At 50.9% G+C, this 24,525-nt stretch overlaps 9 protein-coding genes across 9 annotated transcripts; 6 read left to right on the plus strand and 3 right to left on the minus strand.

Annotated features, from left to right (window-relative positions):
- Positions 1-506: 506 nt before the first annotated feature.
- On the plus strand, positions 507-1,274 carry BGZ61DRAFT_590405 (necrosis inducing protein-domain-containing protein; the record flags this gene model as incomplete). Its single annotated transcript, XM_046256629.1, has 1 exon — positions 507-1,274. One exon carries the CDS (start codon positions 507-509, stop codon positions 1,272-1,274), a length of 768 nt encoding a protein of 255 aa, XP_046101551.1.
- Positions 1,275-2,033: 759 nt separating this feature from the next.
- BGZ61DRAFT_590406 (uncharacterized protein) lies at positions 2,034-2,626 on the plus strand (the record flags this gene model as incomplete). Its single annotated transcript, XM_046256630.1, has 3 exons — positions 2,034-2,039; positions 2,097-2,501; positions 2,557-2,626. 3 exons carry the CDS (start codon positions 2,034-2,036, stop codon positions 2,602-2,604), a joined length of 459 nt encoding a protein of 152 aa, XP_046101552.1. The 3' UTR covers positions 2,605-2,626.
- Positions 2,627-3,390: 764 nt separating this feature from the next.
- BGZ61DRAFT_535056 (uncharacterized protein) lies at positions 3,391-4,866 on the plus strand (the record flags this gene model as incomplete). The annotated part of the gene is made up of 2 exons (XM_046254227.1): positions 3,391-4,152; positions 4,570-4,866. 2 exons carry the CDS (start codon positions 3,391-3,393, stop codon positions 4,864-4,866), a joined length of 1,059 nt encoding a protein of 352 aa, XP_046101553.1.
- A 1,321-nt stretch (positions 4,867-6,187) lies between these two features.
- Positions 6,188-7,196, plus strand: BGZ61DRAFT_294047 (uncharacterized protein; the record flags this gene model as incomplete). Its single annotated transcript, XM_046238609.1, has 2 exons — positions 6,188-6,343; positions 6,399-7,196. Coding segments are annotated over 2 exons (954 nt in total), but the record flags the coding sequence as incomplete, so codon positions are not given.
- A 306-nt stretch (positions 7,197-7,502) lies between these two features.
- Positions 7,503-8,897, plus strand: BGZ61DRAFT_424896 (major facilitator superfamily domain-containing protein; the record flags this gene model as incomplete). Its single annotated transcript, XM_046243621.1, has 1 exon — positions 7,503-8,897. One exon carries the CDS (start codon positions 7,503-7,505, stop codon positions 8,739-8,741), a length of 1,239 nt encoding a protein of 412 aa, XP_046101555.1. The 3' UTR covers positions 8,742-8,897.
- A 1,416-nt stretch (positions 8,898-10,313) lies between these two features.
- On the plus strand, positions 10,314-16,554 carry BGZ61DRAFT_519922 (ankyrin repeat-containing domain protein; the record flags this gene model as incomplete). Its single annotated transcript, XM_046252424.1, has 6 exons — positions 10,314-10,339; positions 10,398-10,929; positions 11,005-11,434; positions 11,486-15,523; positions 15,586-15,942; positions 16,006-16,554. The coding sequence occupies 6 exons, from the start codon at positions 10,314-10,316 to the stop codon at positions 16,287-16,289; spliced, it is 5,667 nt and encodes a 1,888-aa protein (XP_046101556.1). The 3' UTR covers positions 16,290-16,554.
- A 96-nt stretch (positions 16,555-16,650) lies between these two features.
- BGZ61DRAFT_424901 (S-adenosyl-L-methionine-dependent methyltransferase) lies at positions 16,651-18,301 on the minus strand. The gene is made up of 9 exons (XM_046243622.1): positions 18,190-18,301; positions 18,097-18,134; positions 17,992-18,045; positions 17,931-17,937; positions 17,831-17,875; positions 17,612-17,769; positions 17,498-17,554; positions 17,083-17,437; positions 16,651-17,027 (listed from the first exon to the last, which is right to left on the minus strand). The coding sequence occupies exons 1-9, from the start codon at positions 18,283-18,285 to the stop codon at positions 16,794-16,796; spliced, it is 1,044 nt and encodes a 347-aa protein (XP_046101557.1). The 5' UTR covers positions 18,286-18,301; the 3' UTR covers positions 16,651-16,793.
- A 342-nt stretch (positions 18,302-18,643) lies between these two features.
- On the minus strand, positions 18,644-20,678 carry BGZ61DRAFT_424903 (uncharacterized protein). The gene is made up of 4 exons (XM_046243623.1): positions 20,124-20,678; positions 19,708-20,088; positions 18,912-19,655; positions 18,644-18,851 (listed from the first exon to the last, which is right to left on the minus strand). The coding sequence occupies exons 1-3, from the start codon at positions 20,649-20,651 to the stop codon at positions 18,981-18,983; spliced, it is 1,584 nt and encodes a 527-aa protein (XP_046101558.1). The 5' UTR covers positions 20,652-20,678; the 3' UTR covers positions 18,644-18,851; positions 18,912-18,980.
- Positions 20,679-22,548: 1,870 nt separating this feature from the next.
- BGZ61DRAFT_295425 (P-loop containing nucleoside triphosphate hydrolase protein) lies at positions 22,549-24,504 on the minus strand (the record flags this gene model as incomplete). The annotated part of the gene is made up of 1 exon (XM_046238623.1): positions 22,549-24,504. A coding segment is annotated over one exon (1,956 nt), but the record flags the coding sequence as incomplete, so codon positions are not given.
- Positions 24,505-24,525: the final 21 nt, after the last annotated feature.

A 24,525-nucleotide genomic window follows, 5' to 3' on the forward strand; every position in this document is an offset into this window, starting at 1 on the left:
CCGCTCTCGACCCTAGCTAGGCTTGATGATACATCATAATACAGATAACCGGCATCAAATGCGTCGTGGCTGAAAGAGCAAGTTTCATAGGCTGGCAGAAGTAATCGTTTTCACGGCTGACTCGCCTTAGCTCAAAGAAGAAAGAGGGAACAAGAATAAGACCAGCAAAGTCCGCGATGTTTCCATACGACGGATCGGCAGACGTATTAGGAAGGCACGAAAACCAGCACGACAGGGGTTATTGAATTAGCTCATTCCTTCTGCCTCTACCAGTATAGCGCAAAACCCCCCGCAATGGGATGGCTTGGTTTAGCCACATGTCATGCAACGAGAGAATCCTTTGGACGGCATTGAAACATTACGAGAGTCTTGGCTCTAAAACGGGCCGATCAACGTTGCATGCGCAGGATCGTATGGACAAAGTCATAAAGGAGCTGATCTTCCGCTGGGTATTTGATTCTTTTGTCTTATTGTCATTGACGCACGATCACTTTAAGCTTGTCACCATGCAAGGCACTCTCATCAACATCGCCGCTGTTCTCAGCGCTTTGAGCGCCGTTCAGGGTCACCCTCTCACTGTTACTCAGCGCGATGTCATCTCAGCCTTGCCACGGTCCGCCGACGATATCGACATCAAGTTCCAGCCAATTCTTGACTTTGACTCGGACGGATGCTACGTCACAGCCGCCATTTCTCCTGATGGGACCACCAATCCTGGCCGTGGCGCAACTGGCACGCCTCAGGGCCAGTGTCGCGATCCTCCCCAGCTGGAGAACAGCAATGCGTATTCGCGCAGACGCTGCAACAACGGCTACTGTGCCATCATGTACGAACACTACTTTGAGAAGGACCAGGCGCTGGGCGGGAGCTTTCTCGGCGGCCATCGTCATGACTGGGAGAACATTGTTGTTTTCACCCAGGGTGATAACGTCGTTCGTGTTGCGCCCTCGTGCCACGGCGGCTACGACCAAGCCAGCAACTCATTCCCGCTGACGGGCTCTCGACCGTACATTGTCTACCACAAGGATGGGGCCAGCACGCACTGTTTCCGCTTCGCCAACAACAATGACATTGCCAGTCCCGAGAACCCCAAGGGCTGGTTTACTCCGCCGCTGATTAGCTGGGACCGTTGGTCTGACGTGAACCTTCGCAATAAGATGCTTTCCACGTGGAATGGCGGTGTCGGGCCCAAGTTGGATGACGAGTTTGGCAATTCTCTCCAGGCTGCTGCTGGTAATGGTGTTCCTGGGTTTGATCCCTTCGTTGATAACTGAGTGGCGTCCGGTTGGTTGAGGAGGATGTGAACAGAGTAGGATCGACTCATCGTACTACAATTGATGTTTTAGCCATTGGCTGTACATTTCGTACGGAACAGAGAGTCACAGTGTCATAATATTCCCGGTGTTTCTAAAGTTCCTTTCGCAAGCCAGATGTGGAGAGGAACATTTAGGACGAAATGCTTGGTAGGAAATAAAAGTTAGCTTCCGGTGGTACTACCGGCTGCAAACCAACTTCCAGTAGTGAGCCCAGTTGTGTTTATTTTACTGCCGCTCCGTTGACCTTAAATTATTTCATAGGTGAGTATGGAGGATGATGACCAGCCGCAGCCATTACTATGGAGAAATTAGCCAGGGCGGTCACCGAGGTTTTCGCTAATGCAATGCATCGCGGCGATCCGGAATCGTGCCGCCCATTGGCAATGCAGAGTTGCATCATGTGCGGGAATGGCTCCAGCACCAGCCAAGTTTTATCAGACAATCCCCGGACGTGCCGGGAGATCCATGCCGAATTTGTTCCATGATAGTCCGATCTGTTTTCAGCTGCCAAGAGTCTCGCTAATGATTGCCCGATCTTGCCGAATTCGTCGGATCGTTACTTACGGCAATAGGCAGCTCAGAAATGATCGACCAAGTTCACTGGCGATGGATGTTTTTAAAATCCCGTCGGGATCCTTCTCAAATACTTTATTTTGTGCTCTAAATTACAGTCGTCTTTTACTACTCGACGCACAACCTGTCAATCTTATCAGCATCATGAAGGTTGGTCTTCCACTCTCACACTGTTGCTGAACTCTGGCGTGCTAATTACTCCCGCAGTTCTCGTACATTCTCGCCATCTTTACGGCCACCGCCGTCAACGCCCAGCAAAAACTATCCCAGGCTGAGGCGCAGTCACGTCTACAAGCTGCTGGCATTTCCTCCGTCTCTACCGGTGGCTGCACAAACCGCAACACTGCCACTTGCACTTCGTATGACCAGGTTAACGCTGCGACTGTTGCTGGTGCTATTACTCTGAAGAATGCGTGTGGCTGCACCGTCACCATCTCCGGCGGCACTGAGACTGGTCACGCGAGCGGCACCTACTCTCACTGGAACGGCTACAAGTTCGATTTCCGCAAGAATTCCGGCCTGAATTCCTATGTCACGAACACCTTTACAAAAATCGCGGATCGTGGCGATGGCTATCCCCAGTGGAAGGCGGCTTCTGGCAACATTTACTGCGTAGGTTGCGATTCACCATGCGTGTCTGAAGACAGCAGCTGACAAATTAATATAGGATGAGGGCAATCACTGGGATGTTACTTTCTTTACTGATGGAAACTAAATGATAATGTTTGGCTGGGTGGAATGATGCGCTAATGGCTGTTCCATGTTCAGCATGTTTGCCTCAGTGAAGTCAGGCTCCGGATTTTTCTAAACTAGGAAAGTCCAAGGGACTGCCTTGTGCGTACATATAACTGAGCATCGTACAAGCTGCTAGGCTGCCGACTGGTATAGAGGTCCAGGACGTCGAAGACCCGCGGCCTCTCGGTGTCTTGGGGGTGCTTCGGAAATGAATATTAGGTGACTTCATTAGCATGGAGTCTATACCTTGGTCTGTATCGAATTTATGACGACTCGTTTTCGAAACATTTCATGGCAAACGCCCGATGCACGTCCTTGGCGAAGCTCTTGACTCAGTGTGCGCAGCGCATTCGGTGTCAGAATAGTCCGCTACCCTATGAACTGACTTGGAACACGCGGCTATGCTAAAAGACCCTCGGGAAGGAAGAGGAATGTTCCTTGATCTTCATTCGGTTTGAAATGGGTATGAAATAAACATGCGCAAGGTTCTCTTGTTGTTCATTTATTCAGTTTGAACAGGCTTCGAAATAAAGGTGCACAAAGGTTTAGCCCAACCTGTGGCCGTCTTCAACAAAGACATTCAAACATCCCATAATGTTTCCAATGTGGGGCTCCCTCACATACTTAAACAGAGATATCTCTCCTCTTTTTCTCTTTTGCTTCCCATCATCATTCACCAGGCAACAGAATCCCTCCTTTTCGCACTATTAATTACATCACATCAATCGCATTCGTACCACACAGACGGCACTCTACTATCCACATCATGGCAACAAATCATCAAGCCGCTGCCAAGTCTAGTATTGCCGAACCTCGGCGTATAACTCTACAAAACCTCATCCTAGCCGAATACCAATCTCCCGGCAAGGACCCGATCTTCGAGTACGACAATTGGGACAAGGAGACGCAGCGCAATGTCTTCCGTGACCTGTGGTGGGAATTTGCCGCTTTTCTTCGACTTCCTGCCGCAGATCGGAGACTGCCGAACTGCGGTCGAATCCGACGTACCATCGGAATGGCACACTTCTCAGAGATCGATGGCTTTGTTAATGCGTATGAAATCAGGGACCGCTTCCGGCGAGCGTGGGCGACTCCACGTCCGTATTTGGAAAATGAGCTTGCGAATGATGATTCGGTAACCTGGTATTCCTGTGACCTCCACAAAACACCTAGCGGACTAAGAGTTATAGCAGACCGTCGCAATCGCCACCACATCCCCAAGTATTGCCGTCCGGAAACCCTGATCTCGTCGCAGCTCCTGCTCTACCGGCTCATGGCTGTGTTTGACATGCCTATCGCATCAGACCAGGACACGGTTGATGACGACGGTGTCTGGGCGTATACATTGCATTGGAATCGGCACAACGAAAAGAGTGACACTGACAAGATAAGTGAGCTCGTCTTTCGGGACAGCAAGGGTACTTTCCATGTCCATTTTTCCGGGTCTGAGAAGGCTAGCAAGTCGGCTCTTGAGATGCTTGACTGGCTGGTTAGTGACAATGTGCCGTATCTCTATGACGGCTTGTTGGTAGGAAATCAAGCTCAGTCTCTGTAGGCTGGGCTATCTCTACAGTTAGAAGGGGCAAAAAGATGATTGTAGTTCATAGGATTATTTGAAAAATAGACGGCATTGAATGCTACTTCTTTCCTCCCGGAAACATGGTCTCATGATTTTATCCCATCGTGTATGACCCTGTGGTATATTAATTTAATCAGCTGAAATCTTCGTCATCAATCGCTACCGAATCCCCTTTCTTAAATTTGGACTGCATCTCAACGTTCACTCCCAATTCACCATTGTAGCTACCTCCCGTCCATAATGAGTATCACAAAGGGCAAATATAGCTCGCTGAGCCAGCCCAAGACCGAGCCCCTGGCTCTGAGCATGTAGATGTTCAAAAAAGACGTAGACCAATCTGTCGAAAGCGCGCCTGACAGATTAAAGAATGAAGATAGTGCACATGGAATCTATGTAGAGGATGTTATCAATCTAGATCAAATCATGGTGGCTCTGGCGCCGTTGCTGCTCTGGGCAGTTTCTGGCGTTGTCGTGATGGACCTAGCAACCTGCATGTCAGACGTCACCGAACGTCTCAAGAACAGCACTATCGCGCCTGATGACGCCATCTTCTTCCATAATAACACCGGCTACATGTCCCATCTGGAGAAGGCCCAGCTCTCACCATCCAAGGCTGCAAGAAGACTTGCCCGCGGCTCGACTTCGACATGTACGAGGACTTGATACGATGTAACATCGGAGAGAATGATGGGCTGCTTCATAAAACTCCCGCGATCCAGCCTTGCAGAGGTAGCACAGACAGGGAGCACAGGTTCAAATCGGAAAAAGCCTGGTGACATCATAGTGATTGTGAAAGTGACACTCATGCATTGGCTCTCCTACCAGGGTGATGAGGCGTACGGTGCAGAACCCTCTGGACCGGATAGCTTTTCATGAGCGGGCGCACTTGTAGATGATTGAGAAATATGGCTTGTTTCAGGTCAAGTCCTATCTTTGGCTAATGACCTGTAATAGCCTAAAAGATCTGTCAGTCTTCACACAAAGCACTGAGGCTGTTGCTAACATCAACTACATTGCCAGCCGGTCGTGCCGAGCCTGGCTCCCTGTGACATCCTTGCGCATATCCTTGCGGGCTGCTCTACCGAGATAGAGGGCTGACGCCTCTTCTTACCCGGTAATCACCACGCGTTGTGAACACAGCGACCAGATTAGTGGCGTTAGCCTCAAGCGCTAAGACGCCAAGCTCCGGTTTCCCCGGTAGCTCAGCTCGAAGTTCTAGGCCGCAGAGGGTAAAGCCGCACATTCTCAGCTTCCCTAGCTTGTATTGGGAACTCTAGTTTACTCAGTAAGATCGAGGTAGAAGAAGTCTCCCATACATACCTGTGCTAAGCCACCCCGTTCCCGCTGCCAATAGTCAGAGCTCCTCCACAAGGCTACTCACGCGGGCTTTTTCGTGGGAATGATGGAGATGTGGAGGGAATTCACATGTTCGACTTTAGATGCCAAGTGTGCCGTCTGGATGCAAGAGACCCTAAATCATTCCCCCCTTCCTTGGACACAACTAACAAGGGGCGTGCTCGACCTTTATCTTTTAACCGCACCTTGGGTCCAGATAAAGTCCTGGCTCATGCTGCGTCTCCTCGAACGCCACTAATCCTCTACATCATTCCCGTAATGTTGTGGCCTTTGAACCTGACCTTAGCGCCCTGGAGCTGGCCACTGGAATATCCTAGTCCAAGACATGGCGTACTGAAACTTCTCCGTGGGCTTGAAGCAGGGCTCCTCACTGGAGCGTTTAGGCGGCTTCAAGATGACCATCGGCCCGTCTAGAGCCCTGGCTATCTCCTGTGTGCATTCACTCCGCATGGGACGCCGAAATCACATAGATATGGACATCCCACCAACTTTCAATTCCACGAAGCTTGATCCATGTTCAGTGAGATAGCCTCCTTGCCTACCGACAATCGCACCTCTTTTCAACAAGCATGCACCTTCGGCTCCGCAATCTACATCGCACTGGCGCTACCGCCGAGGTCACTTTTTCATGTTTCTTGACACAGATAAGACCAGCACAGCCATCTTCATCAGCGTGACAGTGACCTTTGGGATTGCCAGCGTTTTCGCTGCTGGCCGTCTCATCAGCCGCTTCGGCATCGTGAAGCGTCATGGCTGGGACGACTATACCTTTATAGTAGCATGGGTGAGCTGCACACATGCATGCGCTCACAGACGGCGACTGACCTATTAACCACCAGATCCTCGCGTTCGGGGTATCATTCGCGGTCGACTTCGGCGCGTCCAAGGGTTTCGGTCTCTACGATGACAGCGATCATCGCGACCAGGAGACTCGGGTCCTGGGTACGCAGTACGCGGCCATCGTCATGTTTATTCCGGCCCTGACGGCCGCCAAAATCTCCATCCTCTTGTTGTATCTCGATATCGCGAGGCAGTCGCAGAAGTTTCTTCGCGTCGGATCCTACGTCACTCTTGCGATTGTAGCAGTCGGAGGTGCAGTCTTGACTCTCATCACGGCTTTCCGCTGCCGTCCTGTACAGGCAGCGTACAACCTCACCACGCAAAACTCCAGCTGCATTCCGTTTCAGACCATCTGGCTGACCGCGTGGCCTATCAACATCGCTACCGACCTCGCCATCCTTGTTTTGCCCATACCCGCGTTGACGACACTGCCCCTCACGCCGCTGCGGAAGAGTGCAGTGATCCTCTCATTTATCTTGGGCGTCATCTTCATCGGTGTCATCGATGTGGCACGGATCTACAGTCTTCAACTGGCTGTCATCAATTCTGGGAGGGAGATCGACGCGCTCCCGTCCAGCCCCGGCGTGCCCGTCAATGCTGGCATTGCGCTTATGTGGTCAGCGGTCGAGGTGAATGCGGCCATCATCGGTGCTTCTATCCCAACTCTGCCCCCGGTGATGAAGCGATTGACGCCATCCAATCCATTGCGTCTTGAGCCTCGTAGCAGCGCGCGAGCGTTCGTGCGGTTGTTTTCATCGCAAAGAGAGTCCGAGAACGCGCCAAGCATCAATGAGTTAACCATTCAGAATAGCCAGGGAACTGGTTGTGGTTGCGGGATGACTCAAGTGTCGACAGCTCCGGTGCTCGCAAGGAACCAGGAACCACAGATGAATAGCGGAGCAACCATCAACACAGCGTATACAGAAACCATGCCACAACGACCATGGGCATCTGACTCACCCCGAGAGCGCCAACACAGCGTCTACTTTGGCTTTATCAACATGGCACGGCCCAAGTGTATAGTCGACATGTGTGGATCCGAATCTGCCAAGTACTGCGCCATGATTAACATACTCCTTTTCCTGAACGGATTTACCTACGTTATGCTGTTTTCCATCAACGGGAGCCTTCCGATTGTCAAAACCCGCCCGCAAGCCGTGGGTATGTCATCAGCCTCTTACATCGGCGCTGGAATCTTCAGCCCAAGTATAGGATATGTGATTCTGCGCCACTTTGGATTCAAAGCAACCATTGCGACCTCCTTGGCCATCTGGTGCGTCGGAACACTGATATTCTGGCCTTGCGCGGCTGTCGGTTCATATCCAGGCTTCATTGTCTGCAACGTTCTGGTCGGATTCAGCCTGGGCATCATGGAAATGGCTGCAGATACCTTCAATAGCCTCTGCGGTCTACCAGAATACGCCGTGGTCCGAGTCCTTCTTGGTACGGGGGTGGAAGGGATTGGAGGGGCGTTGAGTTCAGTCCTCACGGCCAAAGTCCTCTCTATCGATGCGGACGACAGCCACAACTTGATGGCGCTTCAGTGGGCTTATCTCGGCATTGCCCTGTTCACTGTCTTACTTGGCCTCTTCTACTGGCACGTACCGCTCCCTCAGATAACGGATTCGGAGCTGCGGGCTCGACCGGACATTCTGTGGATAGACCCTTCCAAGAAGCACTTGGGGGTATTCCCTATCATCTTCACCTCTTTGGGAGTGGCTGTCCTGTCCGGCTTCTGTTCTGCGGGGGCCTTGGCGAGTCTGCGAAACTTCATTGGTGATGCCCTCTCCATCGTGTCGACCAAGACCCAAACAACCCCAAAGTTTGCCATCTCAGATTTCCAAACCGGTCTTTCGGTCGTCTATGCCGTTGGAAATTTTCTCTTTGCCTTCCTGTGCCTTTTTATTTCCCCAGCCGTCCTCCTGCTTATGGCGTATGGGTGTGGCATCACGCTCGCCGTGCTGATCTTCGCAGATCAATTCCCATCAGCCGCCAGTCTCCAAGTGATAACTTTAGCGCTTTCAATCATCGAGGGACCGATCCCTAACCTAGTCATCGCCATTGGTCTCCGAGGCCTCGGCTGGTGGACCGGTCTCGCATGCTGCCTGCTGGTCAGCGGCTGTAGCCTCGGAGCATGCATCTGGCCGTGGGTTATGTTGGCAGTTTCAAGCAGGAATTCGGCACAATACACATTCTGTGTTGTCATTGCTCTCTTTGTGGCAGGCAGTATTTTTCCCGTTTACCTCAACCTAATCCGCTCCTCCCATGACCGAGAACGACCGCCAGCCTGGGCGGCGATTAGGAAAGTAGTCCTGCGGCATTTCTGTCAGCCGCAGGTGTGAGAAGTGCGACCAAGGGTTTAATAGAAAATTTTCAGGCTAACAGGGCCGATGGAAGGAGGTCAAATGGTTGCGTCGACGCAAGGTAGCTAAAAGCTATTTCGCGTGCGCTATATCTTCGAGGCTCGAAGTAGGTGCCGACACAACTTAGAGAGGCCCTTTGGAGCAGCGCTCCTAAGATTCTGGCCAATTTTTTAGACTAATACAGTTTACAGACTATTAGTCTGCACATATGAAATTCAAGTTAACTACCGCTTGAGAGTAGGTATTAGATCTCACAATTTGTTAGGCGAATCGATCGATAAGAAGATCTGGTCTCAGCCGGGGTATCGACAGTTCGTCAACCTGACACCATATCCACCGCTCCAGTTTTACACTACTGGAAATTATTTTTGCCTGCGATAGACGCGATCGTTTAAAAGTTGTCGGGAAGATGTTAGTTGGGGATACAAATGTCCTCATTGGCGTCTACACGATTGTTGCTGTATTGCGCGAGCTTGCACACTGCGTTGATTTAACGTTCCGAGGGTGCATTTAGTCATCGTGGCAGCATTGGGTAACAAATGCTTGAATTGTGGATAAAACTGTGTTTTTTCGACCTTGTGCCGGCAACTTGCTCACCTTGAGGGAGCAGACAGAAGTTAGATTAGTTCCGAGGGTGCATTATTGATACCATGGCCCTGGACCTGGCCAGACCCTCATCGGATCATTACAGCAGGCAAATCCGCCTTAGCATACTATAACTACCCCATGGAAGTGACCTCACAAGATTATCACAACAATCTCGACGGAAAGCAGGTTATTGTACTGGTTTCCGCTGGTACGTTCATCTCCTACAATGCCGCGTTGCATTCGACCAACCACCGTAGTATGCGTCGGATCGGACTCCGCCAACAATTCAAAATGGATAGTACTTGTCAAGTACTGTCTACGCAAAAAGACTGCGGAAAAAAACGAACATGGAGGCCGTGTATGTAGGCGTGTGATGATTGAGCCCCGAATCATGGGACTCAAACCACGACAGGTGCTGCACAACCGAAGTCCTAAACATCTCAGGCTTCCAGGGATCCACCAGCATGCCCACTGGAGTGTCTCTCTGGTGGTGTAACTCAAAGATGGCCTGTGTCAGCACGGCCAGACCACAGGATAGATTGCATTAATCGGATGTGATCCTCTTTTCTTTTCACACCGCCTAGCTAGCCCTAAGTTGTTCGTGGAGAGGGGCCGGGTGTAGGCAACAGGCTGGGCCATGCATCATTTTTGGCCCCCATTCAATTGTATCCCTGTCGATATCCAATGATCCCCTGCCCAAAGTTCCGTGAACAAATTCACACATAAAGAACGCTACGCTGCGAGATTTCTATCGTCCAGTTTCCCAACTTCGGAGCAATAAATGCAGATATCCGCGTCTTGACGGCCGCTGGATCACCACACGCCAGACAGACATTAATCATTGAGCTTCCTCTCCGCGGCAATCTATAGGCATTCTATCGAAGCACCTCCAATATCTGCGGCAACAAACAATCACTCCGTGCCTTGGCCCTGGACGACTCACCCGGGTCGATCAAGCTCAAGATGGAGCAAGGAAAGGCAAGGTTCAGGTAAGTCTAGGTCACGACTCTGAACCCAAGTTCCTGAACGCCGACGTGAACCATGTAGAGTTTACCTCGTTGGGTTTCCAACAGCCGTGCCTGACCCAGGGACTGTCCCGGTAGTGGAAATGATACGCCATATCCTGCCCGAAGCCTCTGTCGTTTGTCATGATATCTTCCGCTGTGATGTGGATATTCCTCTTAAACGCCGGGACGAGGACGATGCAGACGAGCTGAGTGCTCACTCCAATAATGATCAAACACTTTCCACGCCCAAGCTGGACGGGCAACCGGGGCCTGGCGACGTGGAAGCCGAGCAGCCCAGCGCAAACACCGCCCTGAATCACGAGAAGACTCTTGGCGATATGACCGATGATGACCTCACCAGAGTCATTGGCACGGATGTCATGGTCTACCTCGATGATTTGGCAACTGTTTCAAGTGTCGCAATCGGTGGCTTCTTCACACCGGGCTGGATCGACAGCGAAGCATATTCTCTTCTCGAGCGAATCCAGAAGGAAACCCCCGACCAGAATACCGGCCACCCGAGCAAGGTGCTCCTTGCAGGGTATGGTTTTGGTGGCATTGTGGTCAAACAGGTACGAAACGAGCCTCACACCTAGTTCGGAGGACAGCCATCTTCCTCATCATGGACCTTATGCTGACATGATCAGGCTATTGTCAATGCCAACGCGAACCCAATGTTCTATGACGTCGCGTACAACGCCATCTCCTTGGTGTTCTTCGCCATGCCGCATCAACCAACCGATCAACAGACCTGGGAGGAACTACTCTTGGGGTTGATCAGGTCAACAACTGAACGCTCCAGTTATAGAGGCCGTCTATCTGGAATACTCCCAGAACTCATCGAGTCCGTGTCGCATCTCTCACAAGCCTTTTTCCGAGTTGAGACCAAGTATGACATAAAAAACATAGTTCCCGACGATGATGCTGCAATGGAAACATCACTCAGCAAGAAATCCTGGACAACAGTGCAGTGGCCAGATCATGATCTTGCGGTCTGTAATGCGGAAGACGTTTCCAAGATGAAGCTTCTCCGATCCCATTTCGCACCATCTTGCATGCTGTCAGACGCGCCTCTAGGTAATAAACCTCTCCATGCAACGCTTATTATCTCCCTCTAACTCTTCACAGGAATGTTGACGCCTGAAGAGTACACGACCTACTTTCACACGCTGCAGGCGCTCTCTCCATCCCGGCGGATCGTCGACGAAAGCAGGACATTGGACGAACCGGACGACTTCAACATCTTGAAAGATATTTACGGCTCGCTTCTTCGCCGCATCCCTGTTGACTATGTTTGCGGGAGCTCCATCCAGGTGGTTGCCCCCAAGGGATACGGAAAGTCCGCCATCGTGAAGCTCATATCCCAGCACATCCGACGAGAGTCATCCGTTGTTGTGATCGAAAACTTCCCCAACCCCTTGGAAAACCACCCTACGACCTTCTATGGGGTAATCATATCCTTCATCCACCAGATCATCTCACAAAAGCCATCGCTCTTCCGCCCTGTCCGGAATTTGATGACCGAGATGCTGCGCCAGAGCGTGTGGACAGAGCAAGCCGTCAAGGATTTGCTCTCTGCTATATTCCTACACTCTCGCGATGTGAATTTCCTCATCGTCGTTTACAATCTCGAATCCCCTTTGTGGCCGGCCGAGGTACGCGAATGGTGGTCAGGGATTCCAGCGTTGCTTGAGGACTCTTTTGGTTGCACATGTACTTTCCTCATCAGCAACGACCAGGCCGTCAAGACCTTCAGCAACCAAAGGGTTTACCACATCGACCTACAGAGGAATTTCGCGGAGCACAAAGAAGCCTTCATCAGTGCCAAGACGAACCAGCTTCTCGATGATGTCTATGGTTTGACTTGGCGTAGAGATGAACGCGCGAGGGAAGTCAAGCAAATAGTCATTTCAAAGGCTAAGACATTTGGGGGCTCTTTCAGAGAGATCAGTGCACTCCTCGTCCATCTACTTCAGGGGCTCTCCCGGGTTGCTCCACAAGCCATTCGTCAGACCATTTCGCGAGGTCCCCAAACGACCGAGGAACTGTACAATTCTCAGGCCAGGCTGCTCAAAGAAAAGGATCCACGAGTATACTCTTGGGCGACAACTACATTGTCGTGGGTTGGGCTTTCCGTGCGGCAACTACACGTCCAGGAGCTTGCTGCTGCCGTGGCTATCCACTTGGACCAAAGAGACATCTCCGAAATTGGCAATGGTATTTTTATGCACATGGAAAGAGACATTTGCAGTTATACGAATGGCCTCGTGGCCGTGGAAAATGGATACGCTCGGATTCCTTGCCCGTCTGTGAGGGCAGCCTTGGACCAAGATCCGGATCTGAAAACGAGTATGCTCGACGATTACTCTCTCGCGAAGATTTGTCTGCATTATCTCAAGATTGTCCTCGGCAATGACCAGGAAGACTTTTGGGAGAAATGTCTCTCCTCTGTCTCCCCTACACAGAAAACGAAAGAGACGCGTATCCCAGAGCTGGAGTTCCTAGATTATGCGACCCGATACTGGCCGACTCATTGCCTCCGGGTGAAGCAGCACAACGAGCTCCTCGAGAACGATGTCGTCGACTTCCTTCAGTCCAAGGTCGCCGAGAGGTGGTTTCAACTGTACTTGCTCTGCTACGGTTTGCCACCAAACCTACTCAGTAGGGAGCGAGACGACACAGCTGAGAACGACGGAACTGATGACTTCGAGCCAGATTCTCCTGGAAGCGGCGGATCCGAGGAGATGTTAGTGAAGATAGGCACGCAACAATCAGCGGTGAAGATGGCCAGCTTCCTTGGACTCGCACCTGTCGTCCCTACTCTCTTGGGGCAAGCCAGGAATTTCGATGAAGCCAAGACCACCCGCCTCCGACGCGGCTGTTTGGACCATGAAGTAGCGATTCTGAACAATGGTTCCAAGTTCTATCTGGACTGCGTAATTTTGAACGATGATGTCTCCGCGGTTGCGGCATTGCTTGAAGCGGACGAAGCATGCGTGACAAAACACTTTCCTCTTCATCTGGCTTCGTTGGCAGGTAGCTCAAAGATGGTCTGGGTACTTCTCGAGACGCTCGAGGACACAACGGCAGTCGACAGGGATTGCCGAACTGCACTGCACATGGCAGCTATCAGCGGCAGGGTCGATGTGATTCAGATGCTTGTGGGCGAGGATGGGAATTCCGAGCTGGCCAAGAAGATCGACTCTCGCGATGCCAATTTCGAGACCCCTTTACTTCTCGCAACGCGAATGGGAAATATCGACGCAGTTCGTTTCCTAGCAGGCTTAGGTGAGGGTCGGGGCATCTCCATCGGTGACATGATGGACAAAACTCCCGCGCATCACGCCGTGCTACACTGTCCGGACGTCCTCGACACCTTCTTTACCTATGATCCCAACGCGCTTTTTGCAAGGGATCGTGACGGCTCGACTCTACTGCACATTGCTGCGCGTTGCCGTTCAGTTTATGCAGTATGCATCATCTTGCAGGCGGCCAAGGACCCTGAACATTGCATCACAGCGGTCCGAGCCGAAGACACTCAAGGGAAATCGCCGCTCGACTATGCATCGGAAAACGGGTTCAGCGACGTGGTAGGCATCATGGTTAACAACATGAGAGGAGCCGTCGGCGCGGACGCTCTGATCCAAGCCTCGGCCCTGCTTGCTGCAGAGTATGGACATCTGGCTCTCCTTGAGACGCTGTCTGAGTGGACGAGTGGGATCAAAAACCGGCTTCTTTCTGCCGCAGTGAACGGCGGTCATCTCCTCGTGGTCAAGCATCTTCTGGACGGAGGGGCCTTCCTCGATGGAGAAGAAGACGCAGATATGGAGAAGCTTATTGCTCTTGGTGCCAAAATCAACCTGGGCGACTCCTGGGCAAAGGAAGTTGCATCGGGTAACTTGCGCGGACGTCGTGGCGAGACGAGGCTTTTCACAGCGAGTCATGACGGTGATGTAGAAGCTGTCAAGAAGTTTCTCAAGCGTGGCGCAGACCCCAACATCTGTCGAGATGACGGTTGGTCTCCTCTTCACGCAGCAGCCGACAACTGGGAGATCTGTGAGGCTTTGGTGGCGAATGGCGCCAAGATCGACTATCAACTTGAAGACGGCCTGTGGACGCCACTTCAATTCGCGGCCTCATGGGGTTGCAAGTCCACTGTTGAGTTCTTCCTTCAACACGGGGCCGACACCAGCCATGAAAATGTGCATGGCAGCACCCCTCTGCACTTGGCTGTGGCGAAGAGTTACTGTGACATCGTGCAAGTCATGGTGGACCACGAAGGCGACAATGCGATCAACTTGGACAATCAAGGGGCTTGGGGTGAGGGTCCTATCCACATGGCAACGGAAAAGAGCGCCGAGTGCGTGCGGAAGCTTCTCAAGAAAGGAGTCAACGCCAAAGCCAAGACAGTTAGAGAGAATATATCGTGCCTGGTTCTAGCCCTCCAAGCGGGAATGGGCGACACATTCGCTATCCTCCTTGGCGACCAAGAATCCGGAGCCCCCGAACCCCACTGGGATCATGAAGACCTGGTCTCAGCCTACTGGGTGGCAATTCAGACGGTGGATCGGAACCTGAAGAGCCTCAAACTTCTGGTGAACAAGGAGCCGTGGCTACTAGACGAAGTTTCGGCAGAGGGGTACAATGGACTGGAGACTTACATGCGCAGCGAGAGACCAAAATATCCAAAATATGAAGAGCAATCGATTTCCATCGCATTCCTCGATTTCGGCTTCAATCCGTTTACGAGGAGGGGAAAGGACCTGAAATCGGCGTTCGAACTTGGATTCATATCAAGGCGTGAGGCAAACATGGCATTCATGGAGCGTTGCATCACAGATTTGCCCAAAGATATCCGAGCCTCGGGTATGGACTTCCGAGAGTTGCGAATCGCCACTGAATTGAATGACAAGGGTGCCTGGGAAGCCCTCAAGTCGCTGAGAGAGGACGTTGGGGGCGAGACTGACCAGGATGACTGGAACATCGACCATTTTCTCTATCAATCGGAACCAAGGTTGGCTTTTGCCGACTGGAAGGGAAGCGCCATCGAACGGAATACTCGCAGCCCGATGTATCTTGTTCATCCTCAATCCTGGTGGTGGCTAAACCAGGACTATAAAACTCGCGTCAAGATTCTTGACAATGGTCTCGGGGCCACATTCGAGAGTGAGTTCATTCTTTCCGCTCCCTGCAATCTGAACAACTTCGCGCTGACTCGTGGCTTGTAGCCGGCTTCAATAACGAATGCAACACCCCGATGTGTCTCAGGGCTGATTCGGCCTTTCCCCCGAGAAAACAGGGCTTAACCTATTTCGAGATCACGATACAGGAGATAGATACCTTCGAGTCCACGCCACCAGACATCGCCATTGGCTTGGCTGGCGAGTTCACTAACCAGCTACGATCGCAGCCCGGGTGGAACGCGTGGTCCTTGGGCTACCATGGGGATGACGGTAGAATCTTCGAGGAGGCAACACAAGGGAAATACCCCACAGGACGAAAGTTTGGTCCAGGCAATACTGTGGGCTGCGGAATCGATTACGACACTGACCAGTACTTTTTCACCTTGGACGGAGAAGTCATCTGTATGCCTAAGAATCCCCCCGGAACTATTGCCTTGATGAGAACCCAGCTAACAGGTGATGCAGTCAGGGCTTCCTCCAACATTGTGTACCGGAAGATGTACCCTTGTGTCGGCCAGATGTCCGGATGCGCGAGGATCCAGGCAAATTTTGGAGAAACTGCCTTCGTTTGGAGCGGCGCCGAAGCTCTTTTTCCAGGCGGAATAAACCCCGAGAGAGCGAAGCTACTAGTAGGACGGACGGAAATGGACGCGGATCGAGGACGGGACAGCAGAGATTGGGCTAGATTTCGGTTACTCTCTTCCGGCCTTGGAAGACCTGCCCAAAGGCCGAGACGAAACTCGACCTAAATTCTCCTGACAAGCCGGTATCACCTGATTTGGATGCGTAAGGTAGGCTCGCTCAGAATTCCCGCCAGGCCAATCTGTCAATGGAAACGACGCGGCCCATGCTGCAGGCATAGATGTAATGGCTCTATTAGTTCTGAAATAAAGGTCACTTGACAGATGCGACATTTTATGACGAGCGCGATTGAAGCAGACTGATGGCAAGTTCGTGGTATCATTAGACCCTCTTCATCTGATGCAGAATCGAATGTCCTCGTCCTCTGTGTTCCGGGATTGGGCATGGCACAGTTCACTCAACTGTGCAAAGTGCAACGAGAAACAGATTACTAGTCATTCACTTGTGGTCGCATATTAGGCAAAGCATTCTAAGAGAAAAAGCAGAACATTGTAAACTTCGATCACTATGGCACGTGTCGTATAGAATTATCATATTCCAAAGTGCGGTTAAGTTGCATGATATTTGATCACTTTACCTAAGTGTTGGAAAGTGACCCTATTACGTACCTTTCACTCAGGCTTCTTACCCCAAATGAAGTAAACCGGGAGGTAGAGATGAATCGATCGGTCCTTGAGCTCCGACTTAGCCTGAGCCATCATGACCTGGATCTCCTCCTGGCTCCAACCAAGAACGGCTCCAAAGAGCTTGGGTGTGTACGAATCGATAGCTTGCGCCGATTGCACAAGCTGGCATTTGCCAATCTCCTTGAGCGCTGGATCCTTGGGCCAAGGGCCAATCGGAATCTGCACCATATGGTCAGTGGCTAGAGCTTGTAGATTGCAGGTAAAACATGATTACCTTGCGAACTTCCTCATGAACATCTTCGAAGCCCACCTTCTCCATCACCTCCTTCCATAAGTGCGCGCAGTCGATCGGCTTTCCAAACTTGCTGCTGCTCTCGAGGATCTTCTCGGCCCAGCTCTGAAGAGTCGTGGCCTTGTCGGCGGTGCCGTCATCGGACATGAAGCAACCGCGCTGGGCCTGCAGCTCAAAGTATCCCCCCGGAGTCAGGCTTTTGAGCGCTTGCCGGAACAGCTTCTCAGGATTCGAGATGCAGCCTTCAAGTTCGCGTGCGTGGATGAAGTCGAATGGGTTCTTGTAAACCCAATCATCCTCGAAGTCGTCGATTTCGAAGACGCAGTTTGGCGGAGTCCTGCATCGTACTTGTTAATTGTTTTGATTCTAGGTGTAGTAGTAGTGAGAGCCTCAGTACCAGTCGGGCTGAATGGGACTGAGATCTGTCCCGACAACTTCTGCTGACGAGTATATACTAAAAGCCCAAGTATTAGCAACGGCCCGCAATGACGCATTCACGAGACACGCTCACTCCGCAAAATCAATCGCCCAGATACCAGTGCCGGTACCTAAATCGAGTACGCGTTGAGGCTTATCGCGAATTGGGGCGAGGTGAAGTTTCCCTCGAAGGACGAGGCTGTAGATGTGATGGATGAGATCCATCCTGTTTTGTTCTTCGTCATCGTTTGGCTACCGACAACGTCCGTCAGACTGGTAGTCGATTTATCATAAGAATAATCAGGGTTCTGACCACTAGGTAAGTGCCTTCACGAAACGCATGATAGCGGCGTCCGTTCTAGCAAAGCCATCAGAAAAGGTGACTTAACCATACTTCTCGTATTTTAACCAACATCATATCTATTGATGCCTTTCGTTAGAGTCAATTGCAACTACGCTTGGATATCTACTCACCTGTAGTTGTATATACTTGACTTGAGAGACGACAGAAAGCTGGAAGATTGTTCCCTAGAGATGATTGTGAGCGAAGAGCGTAGTGCGAGAGGTGGTCAGGCTAACGTGGTGTCGATCGTAGAGTCACTCTCAATACCATCATCCTTTTGAGCGATATTAGCACCAATCACGGAAGCGGCTCTGATATGAGTAACCAACATCAACTTCGAGCTGGTTCTCAGTCTGCACAGCCTCTGGGCGAGTTGCAGGCTCCTCCGTTTTCTGACCTGCCTGCTGAGCTGTTTCGACGGCCATTTTTACGTGAGTTCATAGGATGTAGAAAAGAGGGGAGTCTCGAAATTTTATGAATCATCTGTTTCTTTTCATCGGGTGTGTGACCCTGTCCTCTCCACATTTCGTCATACGACGTTTGCGATTGCTCGACCAACACATTGCAAGTTGAGCCAATTGGATCGTGAGCCGCTTCAATTGTCCGCATCCCTGCAGATGGGGCTTGGTGTCCACGGGAGCTAATCAAGTTGATCGATTGTCCCGTGCTCCAGGTGCTTTGAGCAGGGGTGCACCCTTGTCTGCAGGTGGTAGTAATGATCCATGCCGTCCGACCAGACTTACGTGGCAGCAGGCAATGCCTAGCCTGTGTGGAGGTAACAAACAAAGAGGAGATACTCTTGGCGAACTGACGAGTCCCCTACTAACGAGGCCTTGGTCTTATGTCTCCACTCAATACGCCGAGTTCCAATAGATGGGGTAGGTTGTTTGTTGGACGAATAATGACAAACTCGTCGCATAATGCAGATTGATGGATACGTCAATGCGCGGCTGCTGCTTTCAATACTGATATCTCTCATGTGCCTTTCAAGGTAAATAAAGACAGCCGATAGGTCCTTGTTAAACTGAACCCTGGAACTGATCTCTATTAGGATTATGGACTAATGTTACGACCCTGAGAATAATCTCTCTGTTTGTCTGGCTGTTTTTAACTTGAGTATCTATTCATCACTGTTTTCAAATAGTCTAACAATTGTCCGAAACCCGTGGAACCAGAATTCAATAGTTCCCTTGACCGGAAAAGATTTCCAGATTGTTTTTCCATCATGGGCCTTGTGCCTTTTGTAGTCGTCATCGGAGAAAAATCTCACTCTCATTCGTGTCGGCAGTCGAGGAGGTCGGATGGGTTCTTTTGGGCGGTACTCATTTTCAGCCAAGCAAATTTGCGAGGGATTTACGACTGTGGTGACAGGGTCTAGGCCAAACCGACACTGTCCTATAGCTCGCTGGGACCCATTGGCGTATTCCAATATGATTCCTTGGCAAAACTTGTCATCTTTATCCTCGAACGTGTGTACCCGAGTGACGCCCTCCAACGGAGCTGAAGAGAAGTATGCTCGTTCGAAAGGCGGCTCTCCTCGCGGTCTGATGTGTCTGAACTGAAACGGGCGCTTTTTCGACGAATGCGTCCCTAGTAAGTTGTAAGTTGGCGATTGCAGCGCTGTTAAGTACTTTGCCGATGGGTGGATATAATGTGAGCAGTAATATGAGGGGTCATCGGAGTCTTGCCGGTAGCTTATGAGTGTAGGGTTGGGCCCATTGCCGAGGACAACATCTCTTCCTTCCGAAACAGGGAGCAAACCGAGAGCTATATCACCTGAAAGGGTCGTACGGAACTACCACTGTTAGATAATTGTAGATTAGGGAAAACTGCGTCGAAATACCTACAAGGTAACTGGAAGCATTTGAGCTCTTTGTAAACTCTCTGGACGGAGGTATCCGAGCCCCAAAGGTTTCAATCGAATCACCGGGAGGGAGTGGGAGGTACCCCCAAATAATACTTCGCTCATGAAGCTTGTATATTCTGTCGAAGATCTCCTTGGGATCTGGTCCTCTTTTCGTGTGTGCATGTATACCGTGTATAACTTGGTCATGTCCAATAAAAAAGGTTATTCCGGTGCAATTCTGAGTGTCGACAGTCGTCATTCTTGTGAAGGACAATCCGGTCCACTTGTGAATACCATAACAGTTCATCAAGTTGGGCGGGCATGGCCTATCCCAAACGTTCAAGTTTGTTCGTCGCGGGGTGTTTAGATGAGCTAGCCCAAACTACCAAATGTTAGTGCATATCCTGGAGGTCTGACAAGGGTGATACAAGCCTTGAAATCAACAGTAATGTTGCCCAAACGTTTCTCAGGCTCAACCACATATGCTAGTGCATTAGATGAACCAGTCTGGTGATTGGGTCTCTCCCTCAGTCGTTCAATCTTGCTCAGGCCCTGTGAATCGATTGTGAGGCGAATGGTACCTCTAGAACGGTCTGTTAAGACAGTCGGAAGACCTCCCCTCTCCCAAAAGCTTATTTCGCGCAGTGAAAGCGAGCGCAACTGGGTATCAGCTTTTGAGAACATCTTAAATCGCTCTAGGAGTGAAGCATATTGCCATATCGTCCCCAGCCGCGAGTAATCATGAATCAACAAGGCAACCTCTAGCGGGACAGATGATATGTGCTGCATATCCTTGAATTTTGCCAGCATGTATATGCCTCTTGGAACATTAGTTCGCGGATCGAGATGGAGAGAGGAGACAGCGGACCAGGGCCGGGTCCAGCTTGCCAATGTGTACAAGCGATCGAGCTTGTCGTGATAAGCAGATTTCTTCATGAACTTCATGAAGAGGTCGAAGCAGCCAGTGTGGACATTGACGCTCTTTGGCAAGGGGTCGAGCCGGTTATAACGCCACAACCCCAACCCGCGAACCGACTTACTGCCGTGGTCGTGGAGAAACACCCCTCGCTGGGCTGTACTCTCCTTGCTTTCGGGCTGTGGAAACGGAACCGCAAATTCGAGAAAAAAGCTCGAAGATTTTTTATCCCGGATGACTAATGGTAGAAAAGAGAATCAGCATGCCGTGCCATCCCCCGACTGGGATATTGCATTGAAGAGGTGGGTTCATAGCATACCAAAGACGCATTTGTCGCCCACTGAAATGTCAAAGCCGCAAGCACCACACTGCTGCAGTGTGCGGACTACCATCGGGGACTTCTTGCACGCCTTTCTGGAACATTTCAACTTCGTTATCGGCATTGTTGGGTTCGACCCGTAGGCGTTGAGCAGCTCGGGGACCTTAAGCGATTTGCTGGCAGCTTCGGTCCTTTGTGAGGGCGTTGTGGAGGAGTTGGAGTGTGGTCAGAAGATAAACTGAGTATAATAAACCACAGGGCAGGCCCTCGCCTTTATATTACGTGTGCCAACGGGTGTTACCTTGATGGTTCACCCCTATGATCCAGTTCAAAGGGGTGTAGTAGTTTGTCCAAACCCTATTTTGTTTTCCCTCTACGAGTAGTAAAACAAGACATGACCAACATGTCTCGGTAAGACGCATACAAGTGCGACAACCAGCACTAGGCCGACAAACGGTCCAAAAATGATGGACCCATGAACCTTTTGTGACACCTTCCGTCTCTAGCGGCGATGCTAAGGACTTCCTGCACTACATCAGTTTTCTAACTTTCGGTCAATCGGTCAGTCTGGGGGTGAGTCAGTTGGCTAGACCTTGAGTTCGTGAATTGTCAGTTAGGCTTTCGGTGAGCATTTGGCCACGGAGACAATCATGTTAAAGACCAGGCACGTATCTCCGGACGTATTATCTAAGATGACCGTGTTTCTGGACGAATTAAGCAAAATTGGTTAGAGTTTGAGTGATATTTCCTGATGTAAACTGTATGACGCATGATGAATATAGAGGCTAGAAGCTGCAGCCCTCACTCCATAGACCGCTCGTTGTCAGGTTTGCAAATGTACAGCCTACAATGATTTTAAATCTTTGCTCGGAACTTATTTTGATATTTCAGTTGGAATCACTTCTCTCTTCAAGACAATTTGAATCTATCCGCCTCAGGATACCGAAGAACTAACCCGCAGGTTGAGCTGGTCCACTGCGTTCGCGTCACGGCATGCTGCATTAAGTAGCCATAGAAACATCGTTACATTACCTAAATCCTGTTTCTTTGCCTTGACTCTTACTGTGGATCCTCACGATTTCCCACATTCTGGGCAGAACCACCAAAATAGCAAAGACAAATTGAGCATATGGTTGGACTGGGCACAAGCTAATTCCTCCTGGTCTTCGTTTGAGTTTCTACAATACGTCAATCAAAATAAAATGAATCGTTTCGGCTCATCAAACCGTAGGGGATTCAGCCCTTTCTGTCGGAGTTGACGCCTCCAGTTTGGCCATGAGAGATTGGGAGTTTAGGCTCTGACTTTTTCTATCTTACAAACATATGGCACTTCGTCTTGAAGAAACAGATATTTATGGCCCCTGGCAGCCGCTAATCCATGGGCAGGGGTCTGGTACAGAGGTTCATGACCCCGACGACTTGCGGCCTCCTAGGGTCTGAGGTGGCGATTTGGAAATGAAACGCCTGCTTCTGGTCTCCAATGATCGCCACAGACGTCTCACGATAGCCCCAGATCGTGACGACTCATAATCTGCCTCTGGCGGGATGGTAAAGCCCTGGCCGTTATCTTGAGACTGAAGTATCTGTTCAAGAATCCAACGCGACCAGACTGTATCGGGATGGGCAGCACCGAGGGCTTGGGTCTGTAGTTCCAGCGTCTCGTGGAGTATTGCTTCGGCCTCCTTATATCTTCCCTGCCGATATAGCACCTCTAATAGGGAAGCATGGGACCAGAGTGTGTCGGGATGGTCGGCACCGAGGGCTTGGGTCTGTAGTTCTAGCGTCTTGCGGATTATTGCTTCAGCCTCCTGGTATCTTCCCTGATCGCATAGCAGTCGCCCAATGAAAGAATTAGACCTGAGAGTATCGGGATGATCAGGGCCCATTATCTGGGTCTGTAGTTCGAGCACCTTACGGTGCACTGACTCAGCCTCCCCATGCCTCCCTTGTTCAGCCAACACAGTGCCTAGATGGGCACCTGACATGAGTGTGTCTTGGTGGTTGGCACCGAGCACTTCGGTCCGAAGCGTTAGCGTCTGCAAGTGCAACGCTTCGGCCTCCTTAAGCTTTCGCTGTCTGCGTAGCACACTCGCAAGGTTATGGTTCGACGTCATTGTATCGGGGTGGCGAGCACCGAGTATTTGGGTCCGTAGCGCTAGCGTCTCACCGTCTAGTGCCTCCGCCTCCTGGTATCTCCCTTGTCCAAACAGTGCATTCGCAAGATTACCTTTTGAACTGATCGCGCTGGGATGATCAACCCCGAGAGTTTGGGCATATAGCACCAACGACTCGCGATACAACGTTTCAGCCTCCCGATACCTTGCTTGCTCAAGAAATGCAGTCGCGACATTGTGAAGGAGGCATGCCTTTGCATGGTCATCCGCTGCATATTGTCTGGACTCCAAGGCTATCAGAGCATGCGGCATATACCTTATCCAGACGGTTCGGTTCTCGTATACTGCGAAAGGAAACTCTGTGTTGAGTTTTCGAATCAGCTCTGTGGCAAACCACTGTAGCTCCGGTTTCTCAGTCAACCAGTTTCGCATCGCCAGTCGGACAAGTCGATGCATGTCGTAAGACTCTTGGCCTTCGCGTTCGCTGATGAATGCATACGTTTTCAACAAACCGAGTGCCTCATCCATCTTCAATATATTGTCCCACGTAGGGAGGAGATTCCGCGGGATATCTTTCTCAGCGAGAAATGATAAGTATTTGAGGTATTGGATTGATAGAGGGTTGTCCCGGGAGATGAGGTGGAATGATACCAACCAAGTCGTTGCAACTGGATTTTGGATGTTTCCATACCGGCCGTGATCGTCGAAATCCTTGCTCAGAAGCTCGACCAGATTCGCATCACTGGACCGACAAAGCTCAAGATAGCGGGTGGTTGTTGTTTGAGTCTGATCCATGTAGGCAGATGCCTGTTTGATGGCAAGCGGGAGATCCGTCAACACTTCGAGCAGTTCCGCAGTGCTTTTGGTATCCCTTGTCTGCTCCACTGTCAAATGTTGGTGTAAGAGCTTGACAGCTTCAACTCTGCTCATTTGGGCTAGGGGAACACGATTCGCATTTCGGATAGCAAGCTTGTGGACAACGTTGTGGCTGCGTGTCGTAATCAAAATGGAGCCTTTAGGGTTAGAGGGGAGATAGCCAGCTAGATGCGACTGGCCAAAAAGGAGACTCGAGTCATCGATGTTATCAATGACTAAGAGCCAACTGGTAGCATCTTCACGATCCAGTGCAGCCTTGGTGAGTGTCATGATGTTGGCTTGGTCTCTGTCGAGCCCTTCAACCTTGAGACTTTTGCCGATGTCCAGGTAGGCATTCTCGATGCTAGCCTTATCCATGGCGGGAACCCAGAAGACCGAGCAGTCTTGGTGTTGTTGGCGGACTCGAAAGGCAGCTTCGAGGGCGATCTGAGTTTTCCCAACACCCCCCAAACCTTGTATGGAGGTTCTTTGGCAGACACCCTCATCTGCAGCTGGAGGTACGATCATGAGAAGCTGCTCCAGAATAACTTCCCGTCCAACGAAGTCTTGGTTGCGTTCGAAGGGAACAACCCATTTGGGTACAGAGATCACGAC

The sequence above is a fragment of the Ilyonectria robusta genome (assembly GCF_021365365.1).
Source record: "Ilyonectria robusta strain PMI_751 chromosome Unknown BGZ61scaffold_16, whole genome shotgun sequence".
NCBI classification, from domain to species: Eukaryota; Fungi; Ascomycota; class Sordariomycetes; order Hypocreales; family Nectriaceae; genus Ilyonectria; species Ilyonectria robusta.